The 25,215-nt window shown below is 34.8% G+C and overlaps 1 protein-coding gene across 3 annotated transcripts in view; it reads left to right on the top strand.

The window, feature by feature from the left end:
• The window catches only part of THOC1 (THO complex subunit 1), a 69,728-nt gene that overhangs the window by 27,243 nt on the left and 17,270 nt on the right, over positions 1-25,215 (top strand). For all 3 annotated transcript variants that reach the window (XM_074202011.1, XM_074202012.1, XM_074202013.1), the window contains exons 8-15: positions 12,438-12,520; positions 13,712-13,785; positions 19,441-19,549; positions 20,659-20,790; positions 22,145-22,245; positions 22,976-23,042; positions 23,261-23,311; positions 23,407-23,477. In XM_074202011.1, coding sequence (XP_074058112.1) covers positions 12,438-12,520; positions 13,712-13,785; positions 19,441-19,549; positions 20,659-20,790; positions 22,145-22,245; positions 22,976-23,042; positions 23,261-23,311; positions 23,407-23,477 — 688 coding nt within the window. The remainder of the gene's footprint in view (positions 1-12,437; positions 12,521-13,711; positions 13,786-19,440; positions 19,550-20,658; positions 20,791-22,144; positions 22,246-22,975; positions 23,043-23,260; positions 23,312-23,406; positions 23,478-25,215) is intronic.

Genomic DNA, 25,215 nt, shown 5'->3' with positions numbered 1-25,215 from the left:
AGAACCAGGGATGATTTACAGCTGATTCTTGTACAGTTGTTAAATAGATTACTGTCTACTATTTCTGGTAATGGAAACTTAACAAAGATATTAAGGTACTCATAATCACATAATTTCAGAAAAGGCATAGTAGGAAATTATTGCTATTCTACTAGCAGAGAAAGTTTATAGAAAAATAGATTTTTATTCCTAAAATAAAACAATTGACTTTTTTGTTGAAATTTTTAATTGATAATCTTTCATTTTAATTGAACCTTGCTTTCTAAAATACTTTCACATCTCTTAATTTATATCTTCACAATATCTCTGTGACATAAGATTTTTCTCTTTTTTTTCTTCTTTAAAAAAGAAAGTAGTTAAGGCATCTGTCTGAATAGTCAGTCTCTAAGTTTTAGGATTTTAATGATATTGAAACAAGTATTCAAACACAGTTTCAAACCATTCTCCATTGATAGCTAATTAACATACTTTTTTTCTTGGTGCTTAGAGTCTCTTATTACATTCTTAATAGAACATCTACTTATTCCTCCTTTTAAGAGATTATTATTTTATAAGCTTTAGTAATCATCTTCATGGTCTTCATAGGATCATAGATATTTTACAGAGGAGGAAACAGGCTGAGAGCAGCTAAGTGACATGTCTTGGGTCATAAGACTCTTATGCAAAATTTAAACTTGGATCATCTTGATTACATGCATAATGCTCCTTCCAGTAGTCCATTTAACTGTCTATTCATGCTTTCCCTGAGTACTTTGAGAGAAAAAAAAAAACAACTTTATATCATGCATTGATGTTTTTTTATATCCTTTAGCTATATAGCAGTTCTTATATTCACTTCTTTAAGGAATGCTTGTGAGCTATCTAAACATATATTGTGAACCTTTTTATTTTCATGTCCTAAAGCCTACAGAGAACTAGGGAAATGATCCAGGTAAACCAGCTTATAACAAGAACATTTGTACTTGAAACTGGAAAAACAACAAAAAGAGTGAAGTTAAAATTAATGGTCCAGCATTTTTATAATGAGCTGTTGTCATAATAAACTCTCCTCTGTTTTCAGTATGCTATTTGAAGAAGTGGCAGAGACCCTCAGATGGATTAAGTTCAGTTGGACCTTCATTACAGAAATCTGCTAATAGTGTGACACCATTTTAAAAGCACTTAAGGATCTATTTATAAGAGGTCTCAAAGGAGGGGGAAACTCAAAAGAATAGAAACAGACAGTATTTACCCAAGAAACAGTCCTACCTAGAGACTAGTTATTGGCCTGAAATCCTTTTGAGAATAAGTAGGCATGGGGTGGCTAGGTGGCATGTGGAATAGAACACCAGTCCTGGAGTCAGGAGGACCGGAGTTAAAAATCAGCCTAAGACACTTAATATTTGCCTAGTTTTGTGACCTTGGCCAAGTCACTTAACCCATTGCCTTGCAAAAACCAAAAAAATATTTTTTTCAGAGAATAAGTAGACATCCTCCATGAAAATATGAGAAAATAACCCAAGATTAACACAGCATAGAAAGCAACTTTTAAAACTTTTAAAAAATTGTAAATTATTTTTATTGTTCCCATTAATTTTTCATCCATATTTTTTTTTGTTGGTTTTTTGCAAGGCAAATGGGGTTAAGTGGCTTGCCCAAGGCCACACAGCTAGGTAATTATTAAGTGTCTGAGACCAGATTTGAACCCAGGTACTCCTGACTCCAAGGCCGGTGCTTTATCCACTGCACCACCTAGCCGCCCCTATATGCGTTCTTAAATGTAGCACTTCTACCCCTTCTCATCAAGCCATACCTTATAGTAATAGGTCAGGTGAGCAAAATACATGAACCATTTATGACAACCTATGCAACATTCCCCAAATTTCCCTCACCTTCACCTTCTTTTAAAATAGAAGGCTATAAATTTATAATTATAAAATTAGCTGAGGTACAAACAATAACATTGTTTGATTTCAAGAAAACATTTCAGTTAGAACAAAATACAGTCTTTAATGCTTTATTCAGAGTAGATATTCTTGTGCATACATTATAACTATCCAAAAATCCCATGATAAATTTGACTACAGAGAAAACTTTCTTCAACATCTGTTGAATATTGATACAAAATAAGCTATTGAACAGGAAAACATATGTTCATTCAAAGTATTCCCAGCACTGAGGAAGATTTTCTTTGGAAGATGCAAGAAAGACTTTATTCCTAAGACAGGGCCCTCCAGATATTCAACTTACTGGAACTACAAAGGCACATATGTGATATACACAGGAATATGAAAAATTGAGTTACACATAATAAAAGAACATTGGATGAAAAGATGAAATCTATGGCATGCAACTGCATAGGAGGCCTATAAAATTAGTCCATTGATCAGGATAAGGTCTGTCAGCCTCCAGTTGACTAGAATATGGTTCTGGAATGCTATAACTAATTCAGAAAGGATATGATAAGAAGGATAGAAATAAATCAGATTACAGATAGATAGATCAATTCATTAATCTAGATATACTCTTGAGAAACTTCAGGAACTAGAGAGATGAGAATAAGATGGTGATGAAGCATAGTGGAGAGCATTTGGATAAAGCTAACAGAAGCTGAAACAAATAGTATTATCAATAAAGAATAGTAGGGACCACCTTTTCAGAGGAAATAGATTTTGATGATAAACAATTAATGAGAAACTTAAATTATACATTTAACTGTTGAAACACTCAATATTTGTGGTAAAAGCAAAGCTGCTAGTGTTTCCTTTAATGATAACTTCATCTTTTAAAAAGATGGAGGTACCAAGTTGAGTAAGTGGATCTGATTCTCACTTAGAAGGGAAACTTGCTGATAAATCATCTTATAAAAGGAAGAGGGAAACTAGATATTGCAGTGAATAGAGCACTGACTTGGAGTCAGGAGGGCCTGAGTTTAATTCAGCCTCAGACAATAATTACCCAGCTGTGTGACCTTGGGCATATCATTGAACCCCATTGCCTTGAAAAAATTGAGGAAAAGAAAAGGAAACTAGGCATGATTTTACCTTGGTCTAAATTGAGGACAGTAGGATTCAAAAGACAGGATTCTTTGGACAAATTTACAGGAGAAAACAGTCTAAGATGAATGAAAAATTCTCAAGAAATACATTCTGAAGACATAGGAGGATCAGTTCTGGAAAAGAGTGAAAAATTATATAAAAACACTAATAAGGATACACAGAACTCATGGATCAACTTAAATTTTTAACACATGTATATTTTTTTAAAAGTAAATTAGATAAAGTCCTGTTTTAAAAAACGAGTGCAAAAAGCAAGGCATTATTACCCTTTAAGAATGGTGACAGAAATTCCAAAGTTTACCTTGGTGAAAAAAATTAAAGTTCAAAGGTATAGTGACGGTTGAAAAAGGTTCCAGGGCGGAGCCAAGATAGCCACAAGAAGAGATCCAGTCCTAGGAGCTCTCTGATAAAACTCATCAGCTAAGGACTCTAACTAAACTTTCGAGAGACAGAACCCACAAAGGGACCCAGTGAGGCAGTTCTCCTACTCAAGGTAACCTGGAAAAGAGCAGAAAGGCTCTGCTCCCCGGGGTCAGAGGGGCAGCCCGCCGGAGGGGTGACCCACTAGAGCCCAAGAACCTCAGCCTCCCAGAGGCAGCCCCAGGACGCTGGGAGTCTCAGCTCACAGCAGTGGGGGAGTCTCCTAAGCTGCACCCCGAGGAGCACCGGGCACAAAGTGGGGGAACAGTGGGGGACCTTTGCCAGAGTGAGCACATGGAGCCCAGCCCTCGGGGCACACAGGGAGCAGCTTGGTCTTTCTGCAGCCCAGAGCCAGAAACAAGCAGGCGAGCCGGTAAGCAGGAGCCTCCAGGGCATGAGCCCATTGAGCTGAGGGAGGGGAGTGAAGAGGAACTGTGAGCTCAGTCCTCTGCCCCTGGAATAGGACTCTGGGGCTCTGACCACATTCAGATCCTGATCACAGTCTAGGCCCCCCCATAGAACAGCAGGGCCTCCCCACCTCGGCCCCGTGGCAGAGGGGGGCGCTTATGATCATTCACAGACCAGGAGGGAGGACAGAGCCTCACACACTGAGACCCTTGTGGGAGTGCCCCAAAATCTCAGGAAGCACCGCCAAACCAGGCCCAGGCTGGGAAAATGAGCAAGCAGAGAAACAAAAGGAAGACTATTGAGAAATATTTTTCAAATGAGCCCAAGAAGGATCAAAATACTCAGTCTGAAGATGAGGAAGCACAAGCTCCTGCATCTAAAGACTCCAAGAAAAACAGAAATTGGGCTCAGGCTATGACAGAGCTCAAAAAAGACTTTGAAAATCAAATGAGGGAGTTGGAAGAAAAACTGGGAAAAGAAAGGAGAGAGATGCAGGAAAAACATGAAAATGAAGTCAGCAGCTTAGTCAAGGAAATCCAAAAAAATGCTGAAGAAAATAGCATGCTAAAAAACAGCTTAGGTCAAATGGACAAAACAATTCAAAAAGTTCTTGAGAAGAATGCTTTAAAAAGCAAAATTGGCAGATGGAAAAAGAGATAAGAAAACTCTCTGAGGAGAACAAATCCTTCAGACAAAGAATAGAACTCAGGGAGATTGCTGATTTTATGAGAAATCAGGACTCAATACTTCAAAACCAAAAGAATGAAAAATTAAAAGAAAATGTGAAACATCTCATTGAAAAAAACAACTGATATGGAAAACAGATTCAGGAAAGATAATTTAAAAATTATTGGAATACCTGAAAGTCATGATCAGGAAAAGGGCCTTGACATCATTTTCAAAGAATTACTACAGGAAAATTGCCCTGATATTCTAGAAGCAGAGGGCAAAATAGAAATGGAGAGAATCCACCGATTCCCCTGAGAAAGAGATCCCAAAAAACCAACCCCTAGGAATATGATAGCCAAGTTCCAGAACTCCCAAGTCAAAGAGGAAATATTACAAGCAGCCAGAAGGATACAGTTCAAATGTCGTGGAGCTGCAGTCAGGATCACACAGGATTTAGCAGCAACTACATTAAAAGCTCATAGGGCTTGGAATATAATATATCAGAAGGCAAAAGAGCTTAGAATGCAGCCAAGAATGAACTACCCAGCAAGGCTGAATGTCCTCTTCCAGGGAAAAAGATGGACTTTAAATAAACCAGGGGAATTCCAAATGTTCCTTTTGGAATGGCCAGAGCTGAATAGAAGGTTTGATCTTCAGATACAGGACTCAGGTGAAGCATGGAGATTGGAGGAGAGGGGGGGAAATATGAGGGACTTAATGAGGATGAACTACATATATTCCTGCATAGAAAAATGACACTGATAATACTCATATGAACCTTCTCAGTTAATAGAGCAGGTAGAGAGAGCTTTTATAGTTGAAGCACAGGAGAAAGCTGAATTCGAAGATAAAATATGGTGTAAAAATGGAGTCAATAGAAAAAAAGGGAAATGGAATGGAAGAAAGAAAAAAGAGGGGAATAGTCCAAGATATTTCACATAAGATTTTTTTTTTATTACAATGAGCTATTGCAATGATATGGAAGGGGGGAGGCTAGGGGGAATGAGGTAACCTTTGCTCTCACCAGAGGTGGCTAGGAGAGGAAACAGCATATATACTCAATGGGGTATAGACATTTGGAGTAAGAAGGAGGGGGGAGCAGGGGGAAGGGGTGGGGATGTGAATAAAGGAGGAGAGAATGGACCATGGGGGGAGACTGGTCAGATATAACACATTTTCTTTCTTCTTGCAAAGGGCTGGGATTGGAAGGCCTGCCTAGGACCATGGGGCCAGGTGGATGCTGGGCTTAAGGGGTGGTATGGGGGCTCAGGGATTCTTGGCCCCAGGACCAGGGATCTGTATGCTGAGCCTGTCAACGACCCTACAGCAGAGTCAGAGTGAAAGGAGAGAGAAAATAGAGTACATGGTAGTGGAGAAATAAGAAGGAGGGAGTTGCGATCAGCAATGGCAACGGTGGAAAAATAGGGAAGTAACTTTTGTGATGGACTTATCATAAATAATGAGATCCACCCATGACAAAGTTGTTGGTGTTGGAGCAAAGACTGGAGCACATTTTTTGTTATTATTATTTGGGGGAGGGTGCAGGACAAGTGGGGCTGGATGGCCTGCCTGGGGCCACATAGCAGGATGATCTTTGGGTGTCTGGGGCCGGATTTGGACCCAGGTGCTCCTGGCTCAAGGGCCAATGCTCTGTCTGCCACCAGCCACCCCTACTATTATTACTGTTTTATTTTGGGTCTTTTTCTTTTTTCTTTTTTTTTCTTTTTTCTTTTTTTGGTTTTCGCAGGGCAGTGGGGATCGGGTGGCTTGCATGTCACACGGCTGGGTGATTGTTGGGTTTACAAGGCTGGATATGGACTCGGGTGCTTGTAGCTCCAGGGCTGGTGCTTTGTCCATTGCGCCACCTGGCCCTACCTACAATTATTATTATTATTATTATTTATTTTAATTTTTTTCTCTCCCCTTTACTTTTTTCGCCCAAGCAAGTTTATCTATATTCATGGGGGAGGAGGGGTATTTTGTTTATTTGTAAACGAGAATATTTTATTAATGTAAAAACATAAAAAAGAAAAAAAAGAAAGATTCCAAATTCCCCCCCAAAAAAAAACAACAATAAAAAATAAAAAAATAAAAAAAAAGGTATAGTGGTTAGCTAAATTGAGGAAAAGAGAAGGTTCAAAGAAAGGATAGGCTGTTGATGGGGGGGAACTTAAGGCTAAAGGGGAAAGGGTTAACTATCTTGAAGAAAGGATCATAGAAGGGATAAGATTACTGATGGAGGAATCTAAGATAATAATTCTCTGCCAAGGAGAAGGATATTTTTATTGGAAAAGAGAACAGAAATGACTAACGGGAAACTTGTTGCTAAATATAACAGGAAGATAGCAAGAACATGGATGTTCTTATGTCATCAAATACAGATGACTTTCATCCTGAAATATCTGGCAAATGTAGTTACTGATCTACTTTCTGTCAGTGAACTTTGAAAAAAATCTTAGAAGGGCATACATTCTGCTTTTCAAAGAAAAGAAAAAAGTTTTTGCTATTTGTAGTCCAACAAAATTGACTTGGGTTTCTGACCAGAAGGAATTCATTTATGATTAATTTAAAAAGGAAGTGATTATAAAAGTATTACCATGTCTTCTTCAAGTATAGATTATCCTATACAAATATCCTTTATTTTTTTTTCATATTACTAGATCATTGGAATGCTGTAGATTTAGTATACAAAGAACATTTGACAAATTCTCCATAATGTCCTAAAAGGATCAATAAGGAAGGACTAGATGATAATTGAATGACTGGACTTAACAAGTAATCATTAATAGTTCAGTGTTTCTCATGTAGTGCCCCAGAGATTTATACCTGAGTCTATGCCACTTAATATTTTTATCATTAATTTGGATAAAAGCATAGATTTGGTTCCCAGATTTACATATAATGCCAACCAGGATAGCTAGCATGCTAGATAGCAGAGGCAAGATCTAAAAATACCTGGAGAGGCAAGAACGTTGAATCAAAACTCATGAGATAAAAATATTTTTGATTTTTGTCCAGACCTATGATTTCATCCTCATACTTTCTGATATGGATATTTATGCTAACAGTACAACTGACCAACTGCTCTATATCCTAAAGTCTTAGATGACTAAAGGATATGAAAAATAATTTGCTTATGATCACACAATGTGTGTCAGAGGCAAGAACTAAGTCACGTTCTTCTTGGTTCCAAATTCAACCTTTTGTCAACTACTTTTGCTACCTCACAAGATAAAATATAAAATATAAAGTTTGATTCATAGAAGATGATTAGATGTTCATCTAAAGATTTGCAAGGATTTAATAGAAACAAACTTGGTCAACAGAGTGATGTGACAAAATGACAATCTAATATCTTTGGCTACATTACAAGAAGCTATATTCATAACGAAGAAAATGATGGTCCTACTGTACTCTGTTCAGCTAGACCATATCTGAATTATTGTACTGAAATATGGACATCATATCTTAAGAATTCTGATAAGCTGACCGTGATGGTGAGCATGTCCTTGAGACCATGCCACCTCAGAATCAGTGAAAGAAATGGTAGGTTGGTATTTGAGAGGCTGTTACACCAAAGAAGGATTAGGTTTAATTTTGCTTGGCCCAGTGGGCAGAAGAACTAGGAATAAGCAGAAATTTCAGAGATTTAACATTTAATATAAATAAAAGTTTTCCTAACAAGTAGAGTGAACTGTATTGAAATATAAGTTTTTTCCTATAAAAAGCTTTCAATCAAAGTTGCTTGAGTGCTCAGTTCTATAGGTTGTTAAAAAGAGATTCTTGGTTAAGGCAAAGGTTGGAATAGATGCCTTTTTAAGTGTCATCCAACTCATTCTTTGATATCATCAAAATGGTTTAAAAATAGGTTGGAGAATGTCTTAGTATGTGGTAAATGTTCTCTGAAGGATTTAACAAAAAAGCTTTGATAAGAATCACATAATATAATTGTAACAGAGTGAGTTCTATTTTTCTGGGCACAAATTCATCAAAGTACCAAATATCTTTGAAAAGGAGACAGGTAATATCTGTGAGAGTTATTTGTTTTTTTTTTTCCTTTGAGATAAGTATAAAGTGCAAGGGTTTAAACACCATGCCAATCTCTAACCTTTTCTACTTGTTGACAGTTCATTTCCGTTATATTTCTTTTTTTTTTCAAAAAAGATATTTTGTATTTTGAGTTTTACAGTTTTTCCCCCAATCTTGCTTCCCTCCCCCCACCCCCCACAGAAGGCACTCTGTTAATCTTTACATTGTTTCCATGTTATACATTGATCTAAGTTGGATGTTATTTTTCTTCCTTAAGGAAGAAAAAAGAAAGTATAAGAGATAGCAAAGTTGTAGAAAAAGGTAACGGATTTTTTTTCCCTAAATTAAAGGTAATAGTTTTGGTCTTTGTTTAAAATACATAGTTCTTTCTCTGGATACAGATGGTATTCTCCATTGCAGATAGCCCCAAATTGTCCCTGATTGTTGTGCTGATGGAACGAGCAAGTCCATCAAGGTTGATCATCATTCCCATGTTGCTTGTAGGCTGTACAATGTTTTTCTGGTTCTGCTCATTTTGCTCAACCTCAGTTCATGCAAATTCTTCCAGGCTTCCCTGAATTCCCATCCTTCTTGGTTTCTAACAGAACAATAGTATTCCATGACATACATATACCATAGTTTGTTAAGTCATTCCCCAATTGAAGGACATTTATTTAGTTTCCAATTCTTTGCCACCACATACAGGGCTGCTATAAATATTTTTGTACAAGTGATGTTTTGACCCTTTGTCATCTCTTCAGGTTATAGACCCAGTAGAGGTATTGCTGGATCAAAGGGTATGCACATTTTTGTTGCCCTTTGGTTGTAATTCCAGATTTCTCTCCAGAAAGATTGGATATGTTCACAGCTCCACTAACAATGCATTAATGTCCCAGATTTCCCACATCCCTTCCAACATTGATCATTGTCCTTTCTAGTCATATTGATCAGTCTGAGAGGTGTGAGGTATATATCTCAGAGATGCTTTAATTCGCATTTCTCTAATAATTAATGATTTAGAGCAATTTTGTATATGACTATGGATTGCTTTAATTTTCTCATCTGTAAATTGCCTTTGCATATCCTTTGACCATTTGTCAATTGGGGAATGGCTTGGTTTTTGGGGGTTTTGGGGGGGGTTTGAAAATTTGACTCAGTTCTCTGTATATTTTAGAAATGAGTCCTTTGGCAGAAATACTTGTAAAACTTGTTTCCCAGTTTGCCACATTTCTTTTGATCTTGGTTATAGTGGTTTTGTCTGTGCAAAAGCTTTTTAATTTAATGTAATCAAAATCATCTAGTTTGTTTTTGGTGATGTTCTCCATCTCTTCCTTAGTCATAAACTGCTTCCATTTCCATAGATCTGACAGGTAAACTACTCCTTGGTCTTCTAGTTTGCTTGTGATAATTGTTCTTTTATGTCTGAAACCTGTATCCATTTTGATCTTATCTTGGTATAGGGTGTGAAGTGTTGGTCTAATCTAAGTTTCTTCCATACTAACTTCCAATTTTCCCAACAGTTTTTGTCAAAGAGGAAGTTTTTATCCCAATAGCTGGATTCTTTGGGTTTCTCAAACAGCAGATTATTATAATCATTTCCTTGCACCCAGTCCACTCCATTGATCCACCACTCTGCTTCTTAGTCAGTACCAGACAGTTTTGATGACTGATGCTTTAATATAAATTTTAGATCTGGTAAGGCTAAGCCACCTTCTTTTGCACTTTTTTTTATTGAATCCCTGGAAATTCTTGACTTTTTATTTCTTGATATGAATTTACTTACAACTTTTTCTAACTCATTAAAGTAATTTTTTGGAATTTTGATTGGTAGGGCACTAAACAGGTAGTTTCGTTTTGGTAGCATTGTCATTTTTATTATATTATCTCAACCTATCCATGAGCAGTTGATGTTTGTCCAGTTATTTAAATCTGATTTTATTTGTGTGAGAAGTGTTTTGTCATTGTTTTCAAAAAGTTTTTGAGTCTGCCTTGGCAGATAGACTCCTATGTATTATATATTTATTGTCTGAGGTTACTTTGAATGGGATTTCTCTTTCTAGCTCTTTCTACTGTATCTTGCTAATCATATATAGAAATGTTGAGGATTTATGAGGGTTTATTTTATATCCTGCGACTTTGCTAAAGTTGAAAATTATAGTAGTTTTTTAAATGATTTTGGGGGATTCTCTAAGTATACCATCATGTCATCTGCAAAGAGTGAGAGTTTCATTTCTTCCTTCCCAATTCTAATTCCTTCAATTTCTTTTTCTTTTATTGCTGAAGCTAACATTTCTAATACAATATTGAATAGTAGTGGCGATAATAGGCATCCTTGTTTCATGCCTGATCTTACTGGGAACGCCTCTAGCCTATCCCTATTGCATGTAATGTACCTCTTTATACTGCTTATTTTTCTAAGTAACAATCTATTCCATTTTTAGTAGGAATGGATGCTGTATTTTGTCAAAAGCTTTTTCAGCATCTATTGATATAATCATATAATTTCTGATAGGTTTGTTATTAGTATAATTAATTATACTAACAGTTTTCCTAATATTGAACCAACCCTGCATCCCTGGGATAAATCATACTTGGCCATAGTGTATTATACTAGTGATAACTTGTAATCATTTTGCTAAGATTTTATTTAAGATTTTTGCATCTGTATTCATCAGGGAGATAGGTCGATAATAATTTTCTTTCTCTGTTTTAACTCTTCCTGGTTTAGGTATCAGTACCATATTGGTGTCATAGAAAGAATTAGGCAGAGTTCCATCTTCACCTATTTTTCCAAAGGGTTTATATAGAATTGGAACCAATTTCCTTAAATGTTTGGTAGAATTCACTTGTGAATCCATCTGGTCCTGGAGATTTTTTCTAAGGGAGTTCAATAATGACTTGCTGTATTTCTTTTTCTGAGATAGGGTAGTTTAGGTATTTAATTTCCTCTTCACTTAACTTGGGCAACTTGTATTTTTGTAAATATTCATCCATTTCACTTAGATTGTCAAATTTATTGGCACAGAGTTGGGCAAAATAATTCCAAATTATTACTTTAATTTCTTCCTCATTGGTAGTGAGCTCACCTTTTTTTCATTTCAAAGACATTTCACAATACTACTTCACTCCAGAATTAGTAAAATATATATATATATATTAATATATATATATATATATATATATATATATATATATATATATATATATATGAAGGCTATTCTTAGTAGCTAGTATCATCTAAAAGTAGATTTAAGTTAAAGAACTAATAGGTTTTCGTTGTAGGTACCTCTTTAGGGGCGGCTAGGTGGCGCAGTGGATAGAGCACTGGCCCTGGAGTCAGGAGTACCTGAGTTCAAATCCGGTCTCAGACACTTAATTACCCAGCTGTGTTGTGGCCTTGGGCAAGCCACTTAACCCCATTTGCCTTGCAAAAACCTAAAAAGAAAAGAAAAACAAAAAGAAGGTACCTCTTTATAAAGTGAATTTTTTATTTTTTTTATTTTTTTATTTTTTTTTTTAGGTTTTTGCTAGGCAATGGGGTTAAGTGGCTTGGCCAAGGCCACACAGCTGGGTAATTATTTAAATGTCTGAGACCGGATTTGAACTCAGGTACTCCTGACTCCAGGGCCAGTGCTCTATCCACTGTCCCACCTAGCCACCCCTAAAGTGAATTTCAAAAAGCATTTGCAACCCAATGGCTTGGTTTTAGTTTTTTCTAAAAAGGTGGCAATTTAATTTTTAGATTAACTTGCTGTTGCTTTAATTTTATGTCATATTTGCACTTCACAAAAGAAATACTTCAGGTATTTGAGTATTTTGGTACTAATAAGCTCTTTCATTATGGCATATGTGTTTCATTTCTTTTTTAAACAGGCCTTAACTTACAGAGCCAGTTTAATCTTGAAAATGTTACTGTTTTCAATACCAATGAACAAGAGAGCACCTTGGGTCAGAAGGTAAGAAGAGTTTTGAATTTTGTTTACTGAAATAAGTTTTTAAAGAAGGGCTGGTGTCTATTAGATTGGAAATGCAGTTTTACTGAGTTATTAAACATTAGCAAATTTTCTTTTTAAAGATTTATAGTATGTTAGTCTTGATTCAAACTTGGAAATTTCTGATACACTTACCCTTTAGGTGGGGCCACTATTAAAATTATTTCTAAAATTTACTATAAAATTGATATTTATATTGATTTAAAGATCAGGTGCCTAATGTATAGTATTGTGTGTGTGTGTATGTTTGTGTGTATGTACATAGTAATGTAGTATAATATATAATGTATAATATATGTTAATATATTGTACTAATGTATATATACTGTAAACATATATGTTAATATATACTATTATTTAGTATATACTAATGTAATGTAGTATTTTGGGTTCACTAACATGTAAGGTATGGCTTTAGGAAACCAGATTTCCTCCTGCATATGGATCCATTTTGTAAAATGGAAGGTCGGGGGGTGGGGGGGGATTAAGACTTTTTCCACTGTAACTTCCAGGAAACAGTACTTTTTCCTTGACTGACACCTGGTTACTTCTCTCTCAATTTTCTTCTATCTTTTGCTTTTGAATGGAGTTGGGAATTTTTTTTGTCATCCTTTGGTCTATATAGTAAACAAAAATCTGTTTCATAGCTTCCCCTAAGCTTTTAGCCTTACAGCTACTGAAAACACTACCTTGGACAGTCAAATAAGGGGATTGAGGGAGGGGGTGAGACAGAGTGATAGTGGTAACAAAGGTGGTGGTCCTAGGAAAAATCCCAAATAGCAGAAGTAGGGAAGACCACTGGGCATTTCTTATTCATTATGTCTGGAATTCTCCAGTTACAAATGACTTCTGTGCCATATTGATTCTTGTTCTTGTACTTGGCAAATAGGAGGGAACATACAAACCTGTATTCAGTATAGCTTTTAAATCATCTTGCTAAGTATATCATAATCTTAGAATGCCAAGCTGATGTTATACGTCAAAGGTCATCTCATCGGTGTCAAGCATTAAATCTTAACAATAGTGCTGACAATAGCTTATAATGCTTCATGATCTCCAAACTGCCAGAATTGTGGCTACTTGTTAAACATAGTGGTCTAGAATTTAAGCATTGCTCATATCCCTGAAAACTAGCATTGTTCTTTTTTTTTAAAGCACATTGAGGATAAAGAAGAGGGAATGGAAGTAGAAGAAGGAGAAATGGGAGATGATGAAGCTCCAACAAGTTGGTGAGTTTGGGGAACTTTTATTATTGTTTTTATTATAAGGTAACAGAATATGACCTTTGCATCTTGTCAAGTTGGCACCTTTAGAGAAGGTGTCAAGGGGCTAAAGACATATATCATCTTAAAGTTCTGTAAGTCAATGTGGCCATAATAGATGTCAGGATAATAATATCTTCATTAATGTGGTATTTTTATTTATTACTCTCAATTTAATAAATCCTTTAGTATTTAGGGCATGTGTTATTAGAGTATACCATACTTTAAAATATTGCTACTCTCCACTGCCATGGGTATTATGGTCTCTGGGTTTCAAGAAAAGGAAAAGAAAGCCTTCTTCTTACCTCTGTTCCTATCCACTTACCTCAGAGCCCTGCCCCTATTCTTCATTCTTCAAACCTCTGATATTCCTAACCTGCTAGAATTCTGTTGCCATTATAGATAATCACAATAGTTAGAGTTCTGATTCATGCATCTGGAGAAAACACTGGGAGATAATATTCTCTTAGAAATCCCCATTTCTCTTAGTCCGAGTATACATTTCCACAAGAACATTGTTCTAAAGGGGGACACAAAAAGATTTTGAATGTCAGGACCCAGCCACTGGAACACCATTCTGAATTAGCTGAGATTGGTTGTTGCTACCTTTCCAAAGTACTTCCAAAAATTGCCAATTTGGTCTCTCAAGCTCTCTCTACCTTTCTTTACCCTCTATCCACTCATTCTGATACTATTTGGGTGTTGGTTGATAATTGCTTAATAGGTGTGCTCTCCTCTTGTTTGTTGTTTTTGCATTTTTCAAAGAGGACTCATGAACCCCAAGGTAATAAAAGAATCCATCTACAACTCCCCACCATTACAAGATCATTGTCCTAAGTTAGTCTTCTCTGTGGATGTGCCATTAGACTAGTCTTGGATTCTTATTTTGCATCAGCTTTTCTGATAGATTTCCCCTGTTCCCATTCTCAATATTCCCTCTTTTTTGCTCACAAGGATATGAATAAATGAGAATTAAAAGTCATAAAATCGTAATATTCTAGCTCTTGAAGAAACTTTAGAGATCATCTGTTCCAAACTCTTAGTTGAGCAGATTGGGAAATTGATTTTTGTATATTATCTTCAAAAGTGGATCTTTTTTTCCTTTTTTTTTTTAATTTTTTGGGGTTTTTGCAAGGCAAATGAAGTTAAGTGGCTTGCAACACAGCTATGTAATTATTACGTGTCTGAGGGCAGATTTTGAACTCAGGTACTCCTGACTCCAGGGCCGATGCTCTAGCCACTGCGCCACCTAGCTGCCCAAAAGTGGATCTTTTTAGCCAACATTTCATTCTCTTTCTCCCATTTAGATTTTTTTTTTAATAAGGAGCAAAAAGGCAGATAAGTTTGTCTACTCTTTTCTATTTCTCCTGAAGATGCAGCATGTATAATGAAAAAGACTGTTTAACTACACCTAATCATTAATACAACATAACACCAAAATAGCCACTCAGTCTTTGCTCATTAAAAACCACCTCTAAAAGGGAAATTACTACCTCCCAAGAAAGCCAATAAACTTACAGATATCTTTAGTCATTAGGAAATTTTTCCTTGTGCACGTTTAACTCTTATTACCGCTCTGAAAATTCTTGGGGTACTTTTGTCTTTTGGAGCCATACAGGACAATTATAATCTTTATTCTACATGATGGACCTTCAAATACTTTGACGGCTATATTTTTCTCTTAAGTTAAATATTCTCAGTTCTTTCAGCTGAATCTTAGCTGGCATGCTTTCACCATCCTATTTGAACCCTTCCAAATGCTATTTAACTTATCATAACTCATTAGTTTTCTTCCTAAATCATATCTTTCAAAACTAGTTACAGTACTCTTTGATGTGATCTTAATAGATTTTGACTCTTCACTCCTTCACTGAGCTTTCAGTCCACCAAAATACTTTTTTTCAGATGAACCAATCTTTTGCCAGTTTCCCCATCTTTTCTTTTTAAAGTTATTATTTTACCCTAAGCAAAATATTTGATGATAATCGTCCTTATGAGTCCTTGAGAAAAGGCAGCAAGGCCCTGGGGTGGGGGGGTGGGGGGGGAGATCACTGGTTTTGAAATCTGAGAGCTTGAGAGAGACAGTATGAATACTCCATGGAATGAACAGTTACTCTGAAGTAAGAGGGCATGGGTTTAAATCTTGACTTTGATATCTCCTATCTGTAATAGGCAAATCAACTTTTCTATGCCTCTGTTTCCTCACCCCTAAAAATGACTATATGGCCTCTGGAGTCTCTTCTAGATCTCAGTTATTATCCTGTGACTTAAGTTTAGATCCTTCCTCTTATATTCTGAGAGTACATTTCTTCAGCTGTGAAATGAGGAGTTTGAACTAGATATGTCCTTTAAGAAGGATGACTTGAGATCCTCTTTTTCTCCCCCTCTCCCCCCACTAATTTCATAAAACTTCACAACTACATAGTTCTTCCTCCATCGAAAACTCTTGTACTTTCACAATGTCATCCACCATACCCAAGACTAGTTGCAACTCCTTGGGGGGGCATGATATTTTTTATAAGTGGATTTTTAAGATAAATTTATCATTTGTGTCGTAATTTATTTTAACCATTTTTGATGGAATATTTTGTTCCAAATGACTGTTGACTGTTTCCAAAAAACAAAATGCACCTTCAAAGGAAAAGTATTTATCTCCACTTAGGTAGAAGAACTCTCAAAGGCCATCTAATTTAAACCCCTTATTTTACAGATGAAAAAACTAGGCTCGTGGAGTGTAAATGGCTTGTCCTAGTTACACAGGTTGAACCTGGGTCCTCTAATTTCTGTTTTCATTGTAATATGCTATAATTGAAATTGTAAAAATTCCAAGCTGTTTGTTGCTATTATCATCATCTTCATCATAGCTGATGTTTATATAATGTTCTTAATGTTTGCAAAACAGTTGCCTACCGTATCTGATTCTCATAAATAGTCCAGTGAAGTAGCTACTGTGGCATTATAATCCCATTTTACAAATGAGAAAATTCCAAACCCTAAGAAAATGAATTGACTTTGTCCGAGTCACATAGTTAAGATGTGATTTAAACTTATGATTCTATTTCATGATTCTATTTCCATCTTTCATTCTATATCATACTTTTTCTTATAATGAACAATATATATTACCTTTCATAGGTTTCAGGGTTCATAGGGCTCAGCAAATGACTCCAGATTGTTGTGCTTTTTAAAAAGTATCCTCTTTGGTTTTAGTTATTTTCCTCTTCTTATGATCACTTATCTTTTCTGCTCTGCCTCTTGAATGACTAGAGAGATATATCTATAAATTGCTTAAATTGTTTATTTTAATTTTGAGCTCTGGGGCAGAATCTGATGTGGTCTTTATACCTGTCCTAAATTGCATAGACTTCATGATAATTGTTTTTATATAACTTATAGACTTTTTTCAGTTGTTTACAGCTTTAAATACTAGTTATAATAACTGGACGTTATTGAAAATTGGACTTTTTGGTACTGTGGAGTTTTGCTTTCAAAATTCTGTGATTCTGTATGCATTCTGTGTGTACATATTCACCAAGTATTTTTTTTTTTACTTAAGGATTTGGAGTTTTGCTTAGCTAATAATACTCCTTGTATATGGTGTGACTGAATTAATATACCTGATTTTTTAATGAAATAACAGAATTTATACATCCAAATGAGTGTTAGCTTTTAGAGTAGTCACCTTGGGGAAGCTATATATTTACTCCAATGACACTGCCACTGCTCAGAACATTTTTGGAGCTCCTCTTTTGGGATTTCCTTCAGAACCACACAAGAAATTCATTCTCATTCCTTTATAGTCGCACCTCGTTTGGGACTGAAAATGACATGACCCAGCTTGATCTGAACGACAGTACTCATCAGACTTTGTTCCAAATGACCGTTGGCTGTTTCCAAAAACAAAATCCACCTTCAAAGGAAAAAAAAATTATCTCCACTGAAACTTAACAAACAAAAAAATTGTTCTGTAAGCATCAAGAGAGGAGATTGGAAAATATTTTGATCAGTGTCAGCAACATTTGAATGAGTACGTGGCCTTCCAAGGTAACTTCTTTGAAGGGGACAACACTTGGATGAATAAATTCTGGTATGTTTGGTTAAAAATTTTAGTCATGCCTGCCACATATTTGAAGCGATTGTATAAATTTTTTTTGGCATCGCAGACTTGAAGAGTGGGTATCACTGTAAATTTTTTTTAAAAGCCTAAGAAGGAAGGACTTAATTTTGTCATCTTCCTGTTTTTGAATTTGGAAAGTAAAATCTTCTTAAGAGGCAATGGGGTTCCTCTCCCTGTAGGGCTTCTAGTGAAAAATGGATTTTTGCCTGTAAGGGATGTTGCCAAGGCAATTTGCATTGAGCAATAGGTTACACTAGATAATATCCACAAGTCATTTCCCAACCTTAGATTCTGTGATCACTAGGTAGCATGATATAGTAGAAAGATCACTGATTAGGAAACTCAAGTCCCTTCTCTGATACTTACTAGCTATCACCTTGAGTAGGTCATGTAACATTTCTAAGTCTCAGTTTCCTCATAAAAGGGAGTTGGGAGGAAAAATAATACTACTAAATTCTCTTGAAAGACTGTATGCTAAAATAGATAAAAAGGAAATTTCAGAGTTAGGAAAACTTGAGTTCAAGTCCTGTTTTTAACATTTCTGATTGTGTGACTTCTCAGTGTCCTAAATCCTCTCAAGTTTTCTCAAAGAACTTTTCTTCCTTTAGTAGAAGTTCCCTATTCACATGAAATCACAAATCTGTCCTCCCTCCTTTCCCCTTCAGTCTTCCTAACTTGCACTTCGTAATCCTTAATGTAGCTTAGTGTTATCATTGCACCATTGCATTTACCAAAAGCCCTAGATAGATTATTATTATTATAGCCGCAATCATAATCTAACTCACTATTTATGCCCTGATTAATTTTATTAGTTCAGTCAATTCAGCAAACTTGTGTAAGCTATTCTGTAACATATTGGCAATAAAAAATAAAAACATGTTAAAAGGAACTGACCTTTTTTCCTGGGGTGGGAAGATATGTGCATAAAAACATAAGTATATGTCAGTTTTGTACTTAAGAGGTTGATATTTTAAAAAAAAACCAAGTATAAACTGTTCAAGGCATATAGAGTAGTTCACTGGGAAAAGATTGGGGATTTTAGTGAACTGCAAGTTCAGTATGAAACACAGAGACGCATTTGATTTAAGGAAGAGCTTTACTAACATTTAGAATAATCCAGAAGTGAAACAAGCTGCCTTGGGAATCTGTGAAGACCTGGCATGAGAGTGTTCTATTTTCTTTTTAATTTTTATTTAAGGCAATGGGTTTGAGTGACTTGCCTAGGGTCACACAGCTAGGCAATTATTAAGTGCCTGAGGCCAAATTTGAATTTAGGTTCTCCTTCTTCCAGGGCCAGTGCTCTATCCCCTGCACCCCCTAGTTTCCCCTACTTGGGGGTTCTTAAGGCAAAACCTTAATGACCACTTGTATTTTAAGTTGTATGGGGGGAGTCATGTTCAGGAAGTGGTTGGACTAAATGACTTCTCTGAAGCTGTTATTTTATATGCCTTAGATACTTTCTAAAGAAATAGAATGATATAACTGCATTGTTTGTTTTTTATTAGCTCCATTCCAATTGATTACAACCTGTATAGAAAATTTTGGTCACTTCAGGATTACTTCAGAAATCCTGTGCAGTGCTATGAGAAGATTTCATGGAAAACTTTTCTCAAGGTAAATTACTTCATTAGTTTCATGCTGTTGTTCCAATTTTGTAGTTTTCAGAATTACTATGTGAGCTATTGTTCATGTGACATATATTAAGGAATGACTTTAATTTCTTTTCGATTTAAAAGTGCTAGTAATAGCAAAAGGGTGAGTATAATGGAAAGGGCTAGACTAGCTCTGTGATTTTTTAGACTATCTTATCTTTCTCAGTTCAGTAATATGTATTCTGTCAATCACAAACAAGGCATTGGATATAAATTTGTAATTTAAAAAGCACAATGCAAAAAAGCAAGTTAGCATTCTCATGGTAGTAATTCATGAAATGTTTTACTATTACATACACTGTCTTTTCTAGGTGAAGAAATAATTACAGCTACCCTTTTGAAGGACTTTTTTTGTTTCCTTTTGTTTCTCAGTTTAAAGTCAAAATTATCTTCCTTATGAAGGTAGAGGCCAAGAAGATTCATTGCATTGAAAGGATCACATGATCTGTCTTGTATATTACTTTAGTGTCTTTTTTTTTCTTAAGTCACAATTAGCCAATTCAGATTCTTTAGAGCTGAAATTAAGCTGATGGGGATAACAGCAACTTTATCCTGCCTAGAAGTGATTTGTTGTTGCTGTTTACTTTTCCCTTTTATATTTTATTCGCAAGAAATGTTAGAGTAAAATAATTCATTAGATACTATATCTGGAGTTGGATGGATGTTGTGAAATGGGGAGGATCAGCTCCTAAGAGGCAGACTAAGGGATCTGCCCAGCATTATATATCTATTCAGTGTTTTTGGGCAGAACTTGAATCTAGGTCTTCCTGGATGCTAAATGAAGGGTTCTCTATTTCTGCAGTTGTATAAATTGTTAATCTCATCAGAAGGGTATATATAAAATATCAGAGTTTTTCTTCTGTTTGTCCTATAGCCAAACTACATTAAAAAAAAATTAAAGGAGGGATATTAAACTTTTAAAATAGTGAGGAATCTTATCTCAATCATATTTTTCAATATTTATATGATATATGCATAAGCAGTCAATTCCCAGTTGATGTTGTTTTCCTAAATTAGTAGTAAATTTCGTTGACTTGGGAAAATAAATTAATTAATATTTTCATTCCATAGTATTCTGAAGAGGTTTTAGCTGTGTTTAAAAGTTATAAACTGGATGATACTCAGGCCTCAAGAAAGAAGTTAGAAGAATTGAAAACAGGAGGAGAACATGTATATTTTGCAAAATTCTTAACAAGTGAAAAGGTACGAAACCTTCATTTTCACACATATTCAATTTTTAAAATTCTCTTTACTTTTTAATCACTTGATATCTATTTCATGCTGTATTTCAGTTGGATTGGTAATGTTTACTGCTTTTTGGTTGAATGTATATTTAAACAAACAATCTGAAAGAAACTGCAATTTCTTTTTAAAAAGTGAAAAGATATTTTTATCTGCATTCAATCCCCATGGTTCTTTTTCTGCAGTTTGTTATTTTTCTATCATAAATATTTTAAAATTGTCTTTGATCGCTATATTGCTAAATCAAAGATAAATCTATCATAGTTGACCATCACACAGTATTGGGAAGTTGCAATTTCTGTCTTACATAAATAGTTCTAATTTGAACTTGCAGTATGGCCATGTCAAGGAAAGATAGGTTTGATTTAGTGTTTTGTTTTTAAGTTGCTTTTTAAACATAAGTAATTGCTTCTCAAGTGTATGAAAATAATTTTAAGTCATTTTCCTATTAATATTTTTTACACAGCTTATTTGATTAAACCCTTTATTCACAAATATTGCAAAATCAAATTCAATCCAAGTCCTGAAAGTCTTGCTATTTTTTCTAAGAAAAATATTTTATGTAAACTTGTTTTATTAGAAAGCCATAAATGCAATAATTCATTAATTGTCGGAATTTCAAAGCTGAAAGGAACATTACAGACATGTTACAATTATGTTAGTTTATAGAAGAGATTAAGGCCATATAAGTCTTCCTGAAGGTCATATAATAGTCATCTTAGCTGACTCCAAGAGAAGTTGGAGGTCATCCAGAAGATAGCCACCAAAAGGGCTTTGAGTTCATAACATATGCTGGAGAAGACTTGAGGGTAGGAGGAATGAAAGCTGACTTCAAAGATTTAAAGACTTGTCATGTGGAGAAAGGTTTAGGTTAGTATTTTTGGTCCTGTTAGACAAAACTGAGTAGTGGTGGGAAGTTACAAAGAGGAAGATAATAGATTTAATTCAGGTAAAGCTATGTAAAAAAACAGCTATCCAGAAGTGGAATGGACTAATTTGAAACATTATTTGTAGGCACCTCAGTCTTTGCATTAGCCATCTATGCAGATAATGAATTTTGCCTGATTTACTTATATATTGAAAGATGAAATGTTCATACCTGTTGATTTTCATCTGAAACTTAGGGTCATTAAAAAATATTTCTAGTTATTGATAAAATATACATGATGACAAAGGCCAATTGATTCTTCATTGCTGTATTATTCATCTTAACTTTTCTTTAGCAGAAAACTACATTTAGACCAAGTTTGACTTTCACTATGCTGGATATAATAATATTGTTTTTCTCCTGTGTTTGTCTTTTGTGTTCATTTAGCTTATGGATTTACAGCTGAGTGATAGTAACTTTCGTCGTCACATCCTTCTACAGTATCTCATTTTATTTCAGTACCTCAAGGGGCAAGTGAAATTCAAAAGGTAAGCTTATTATAATTATTAAATTAATAAATCAATCTATTTTGTATTATTTTATGAATTTTGTTATGTGTATATAATGTATAATACATTAATGTAAATTTAAAATAAAGCTTGAATTGCAAAATGTGACTAGCAATAAGCAAAACTTGACCTTGGTTGCTTAGGGTTTTCTTCTTTCCACACACCAAGAACCTTTATGAATAAAGGACACAGTACAACTATATGTTTGCAGTGGATATTTACTACCTTAATACCTAAGGAATTGAGGGTGTCTGCTAAAAACCTAAAGAGCAGGGATTTATTTATCTAAAATTATATTACTATTGTAAGGAAATGGATTGTGATACATGTATATGTTTATGATATTTTGGATAATTTCTTCTGTTCTGAAAGATTTAGGAACCTAGCTCTCCAGAGCTATTTATATAGGTGATTGATCTGAGGTACTTTTCCTTTTCCCAAGAAGGGTAAGGTAAAAACTGATGACTACTTTTGGTTTGAATAACTCATGATCCCTAAGTATGAAAATCTGAGAACTCTGAGGAAGAGATCATATCTTTTAGGCAGATCCAAGATCCAAAGGTCAAATCCATGAACCTACTAAGAATCTCTAATATAACTAATATATTCCCAATTACATTTTAATCTTGTTTCAAGCTAGGAAGTTTTATGGGGCCATAAACTTGACACCTTTGTCTTAGATTGTTCTTTTATTTGCTGTCTTTTCCAGTTCAAACTATGTTCTAACTGATGAGCAATCCCTGTGGATTGAAGATACTACAAAATCAGTCTATCAAGTAAGTTCAGTACAAGACATCAGTGATCAAAAAACTTGGAAATTTGGAGTTTTCTCTGTTTATGAACTAGATTTAACAGTTTCAGCCTCATATAGGAAAATATAAGGAAAATAGCTCAGGTACAGGAACCACAAACACTTTTATGGGGTCTCTGCCTGTAAACCATTCATATGATGCCGAAGGTTGTTGAAAGCTTAGTGTGTGCTTTCTGATCACAGCTACTATCTGAAAACCCCCCTGATGGAGAGAGATTTTCAAAAATGGTAGAGGTATGTATCTTATATCATTATTATATTTGTTACCAAATAGAAATTTTAATATTTCCATTTTTCAGATATCAATCATATTTGTGTATTTTTTTCAGCATATATTAAACACTGAAGAAAATTGGAACTCATGGAAAAATGAAGGTTGTCCAAGTTTTGTGAAAGAAAGGTAAAGATCCAATAAGAAATATCAAAGGTATTTTCAGATTTTGTTTAAATTTTTTTCCCATTATGCATAATTTTAAAAAACATCTAAGTATTTCCATAGATCTATAGTCTCATCAATGTGAGTTCTCCACAAACAAGATGGATTACAACCCATCCATCTCTTCTATTTCTATGCAACTCTAGTACATCTCTTACCTTTTACCATATTTTCTACAGAGGGGCCACCCAAAATGCTAAAAGCCTTCCTCTATATGTCTTGATGTGTTGCTATTAGTAGAACACATAGGACATCCATCTGTTCTATTTTTATTATGTGATTAGTCTACTTCTTCTTTTAGTTATACATCTCTTTTATGCCTCTTGGTCGATAATTTCTTTTTGCTAATGTGCTACAATTTAGCCATATGTATATTTTATGCATTTTTCAATTGTGGGCTGATTTGTAATTCTAATCCTTTGAACACTGTGCTGTTCCATGTTTTTCAGTCATATAGCATGAACTTAAAATTATTGGTATTTAAAAGTTGTCCAGTTCACATAGGATAACGTTAATGTCATTGAAGAATAATACAGTTTGTTATAAAAGTCTTGACAGAACTTTTCCATTTTTATGTATTTAATTATCTGCCTCTGTTTTCATTTTTACTATAGCTTAATTCAGTATGACCAGACTTTCTATAAACTTGCCCTTACTTCTACTTGTTTTTTTCTGTTTTATGCTAATAACCTTGCATCTAAGTTAAATTTCATAGGAAATAGTATTATGTTGAATTTATATTTACTTTTGGCATCAGTGAATCAGTCGATGTCTCTTCCTGCTGATTATTATTTTGATGGCAGGCATAAAATGACAGACATTCAGAAAAAATTTTAGTCTAGAATGTCCGTTAATCTTTTTAGTCTAAATACATTTGAGGGTATTATATTTTTATGGTATATTTTCTTACTTTTAATCTCACTTCTGATTTGGTTACGATTCTGATCTGTAACAAATTGGTATTTTTTGAGAATTAGAACATGGTTCTCACATTACCAACAAGTCTGATAAAATATAATTGTTTCCATTTTCCATGATAAGAAATGAATAACATCATTTAGAAAGCACCTTGTAAGTAAGATTGGGGGGGGAATTGTAAAACTCAAATAATATCTTTAATAAAAATTAATTTAAAAAAAAAAGAAAGCACCTTGTAGCTGGAAGAAAATATTCATACCCAGGCCTCTGGGTATTTCACACACCTTTAAGCCTTTTTCGGTAGTTAATCTTGAGCCACATTTTCCAGCATTTTTGCTATCCTTCCTAAATGTAATTTTATATTACTGAGTATTCAAGCATATGTTGATATTTTCTTGTGAGGATTCTTAGCAAATTCTTTCTGGAATTTCTCTTCTGGAGATTCTGCTGGAATTGTCGCATATGTTGGTCCATAAACTACATTTGTCTCCAGCATGGTCTTTTTTTTTTTTTTTTTTTTTTTTTTTTGCAGATGTTGAAATGTAGCATGAAATTTTGTTTCTTGTTGAATTTGAACACACAATAAATTTAAGTCTGCATACTATTACCTGCCTTGCCAAAGAGAATGTGTGATCACTCTTCTGTTTAGCTACATCCTAAGATCAATTTTAGCAAGTCACTTGAATGATATGTCATTTCCTTTAATAGAATGTCTACTTATTAGTCATCAGACAAGGGTCTCATATTAACATAAAAATTATGATACATAGTACGCTTTTACCCC

Source organism: Macrotis lagotis, chromosome X, assembly GCF_037893015.1.
Source record: "Macrotis lagotis isolate mMagLag1 chromosome X, bilby.v1.9.chrom.fasta, whole genome shotgun sequence".
Lineage (NCBI taxonomy): Eukaryota > Metazoa > Chordata > Mammalia > Peramelemorphia > Peramelidae > Macrotis > Macrotis lagotis.
The sequence above is the reverse complement of the archived record's forward strand: the minus strand, read 5'-3'. Positions and strand labels throughout refer to the sequence as shown.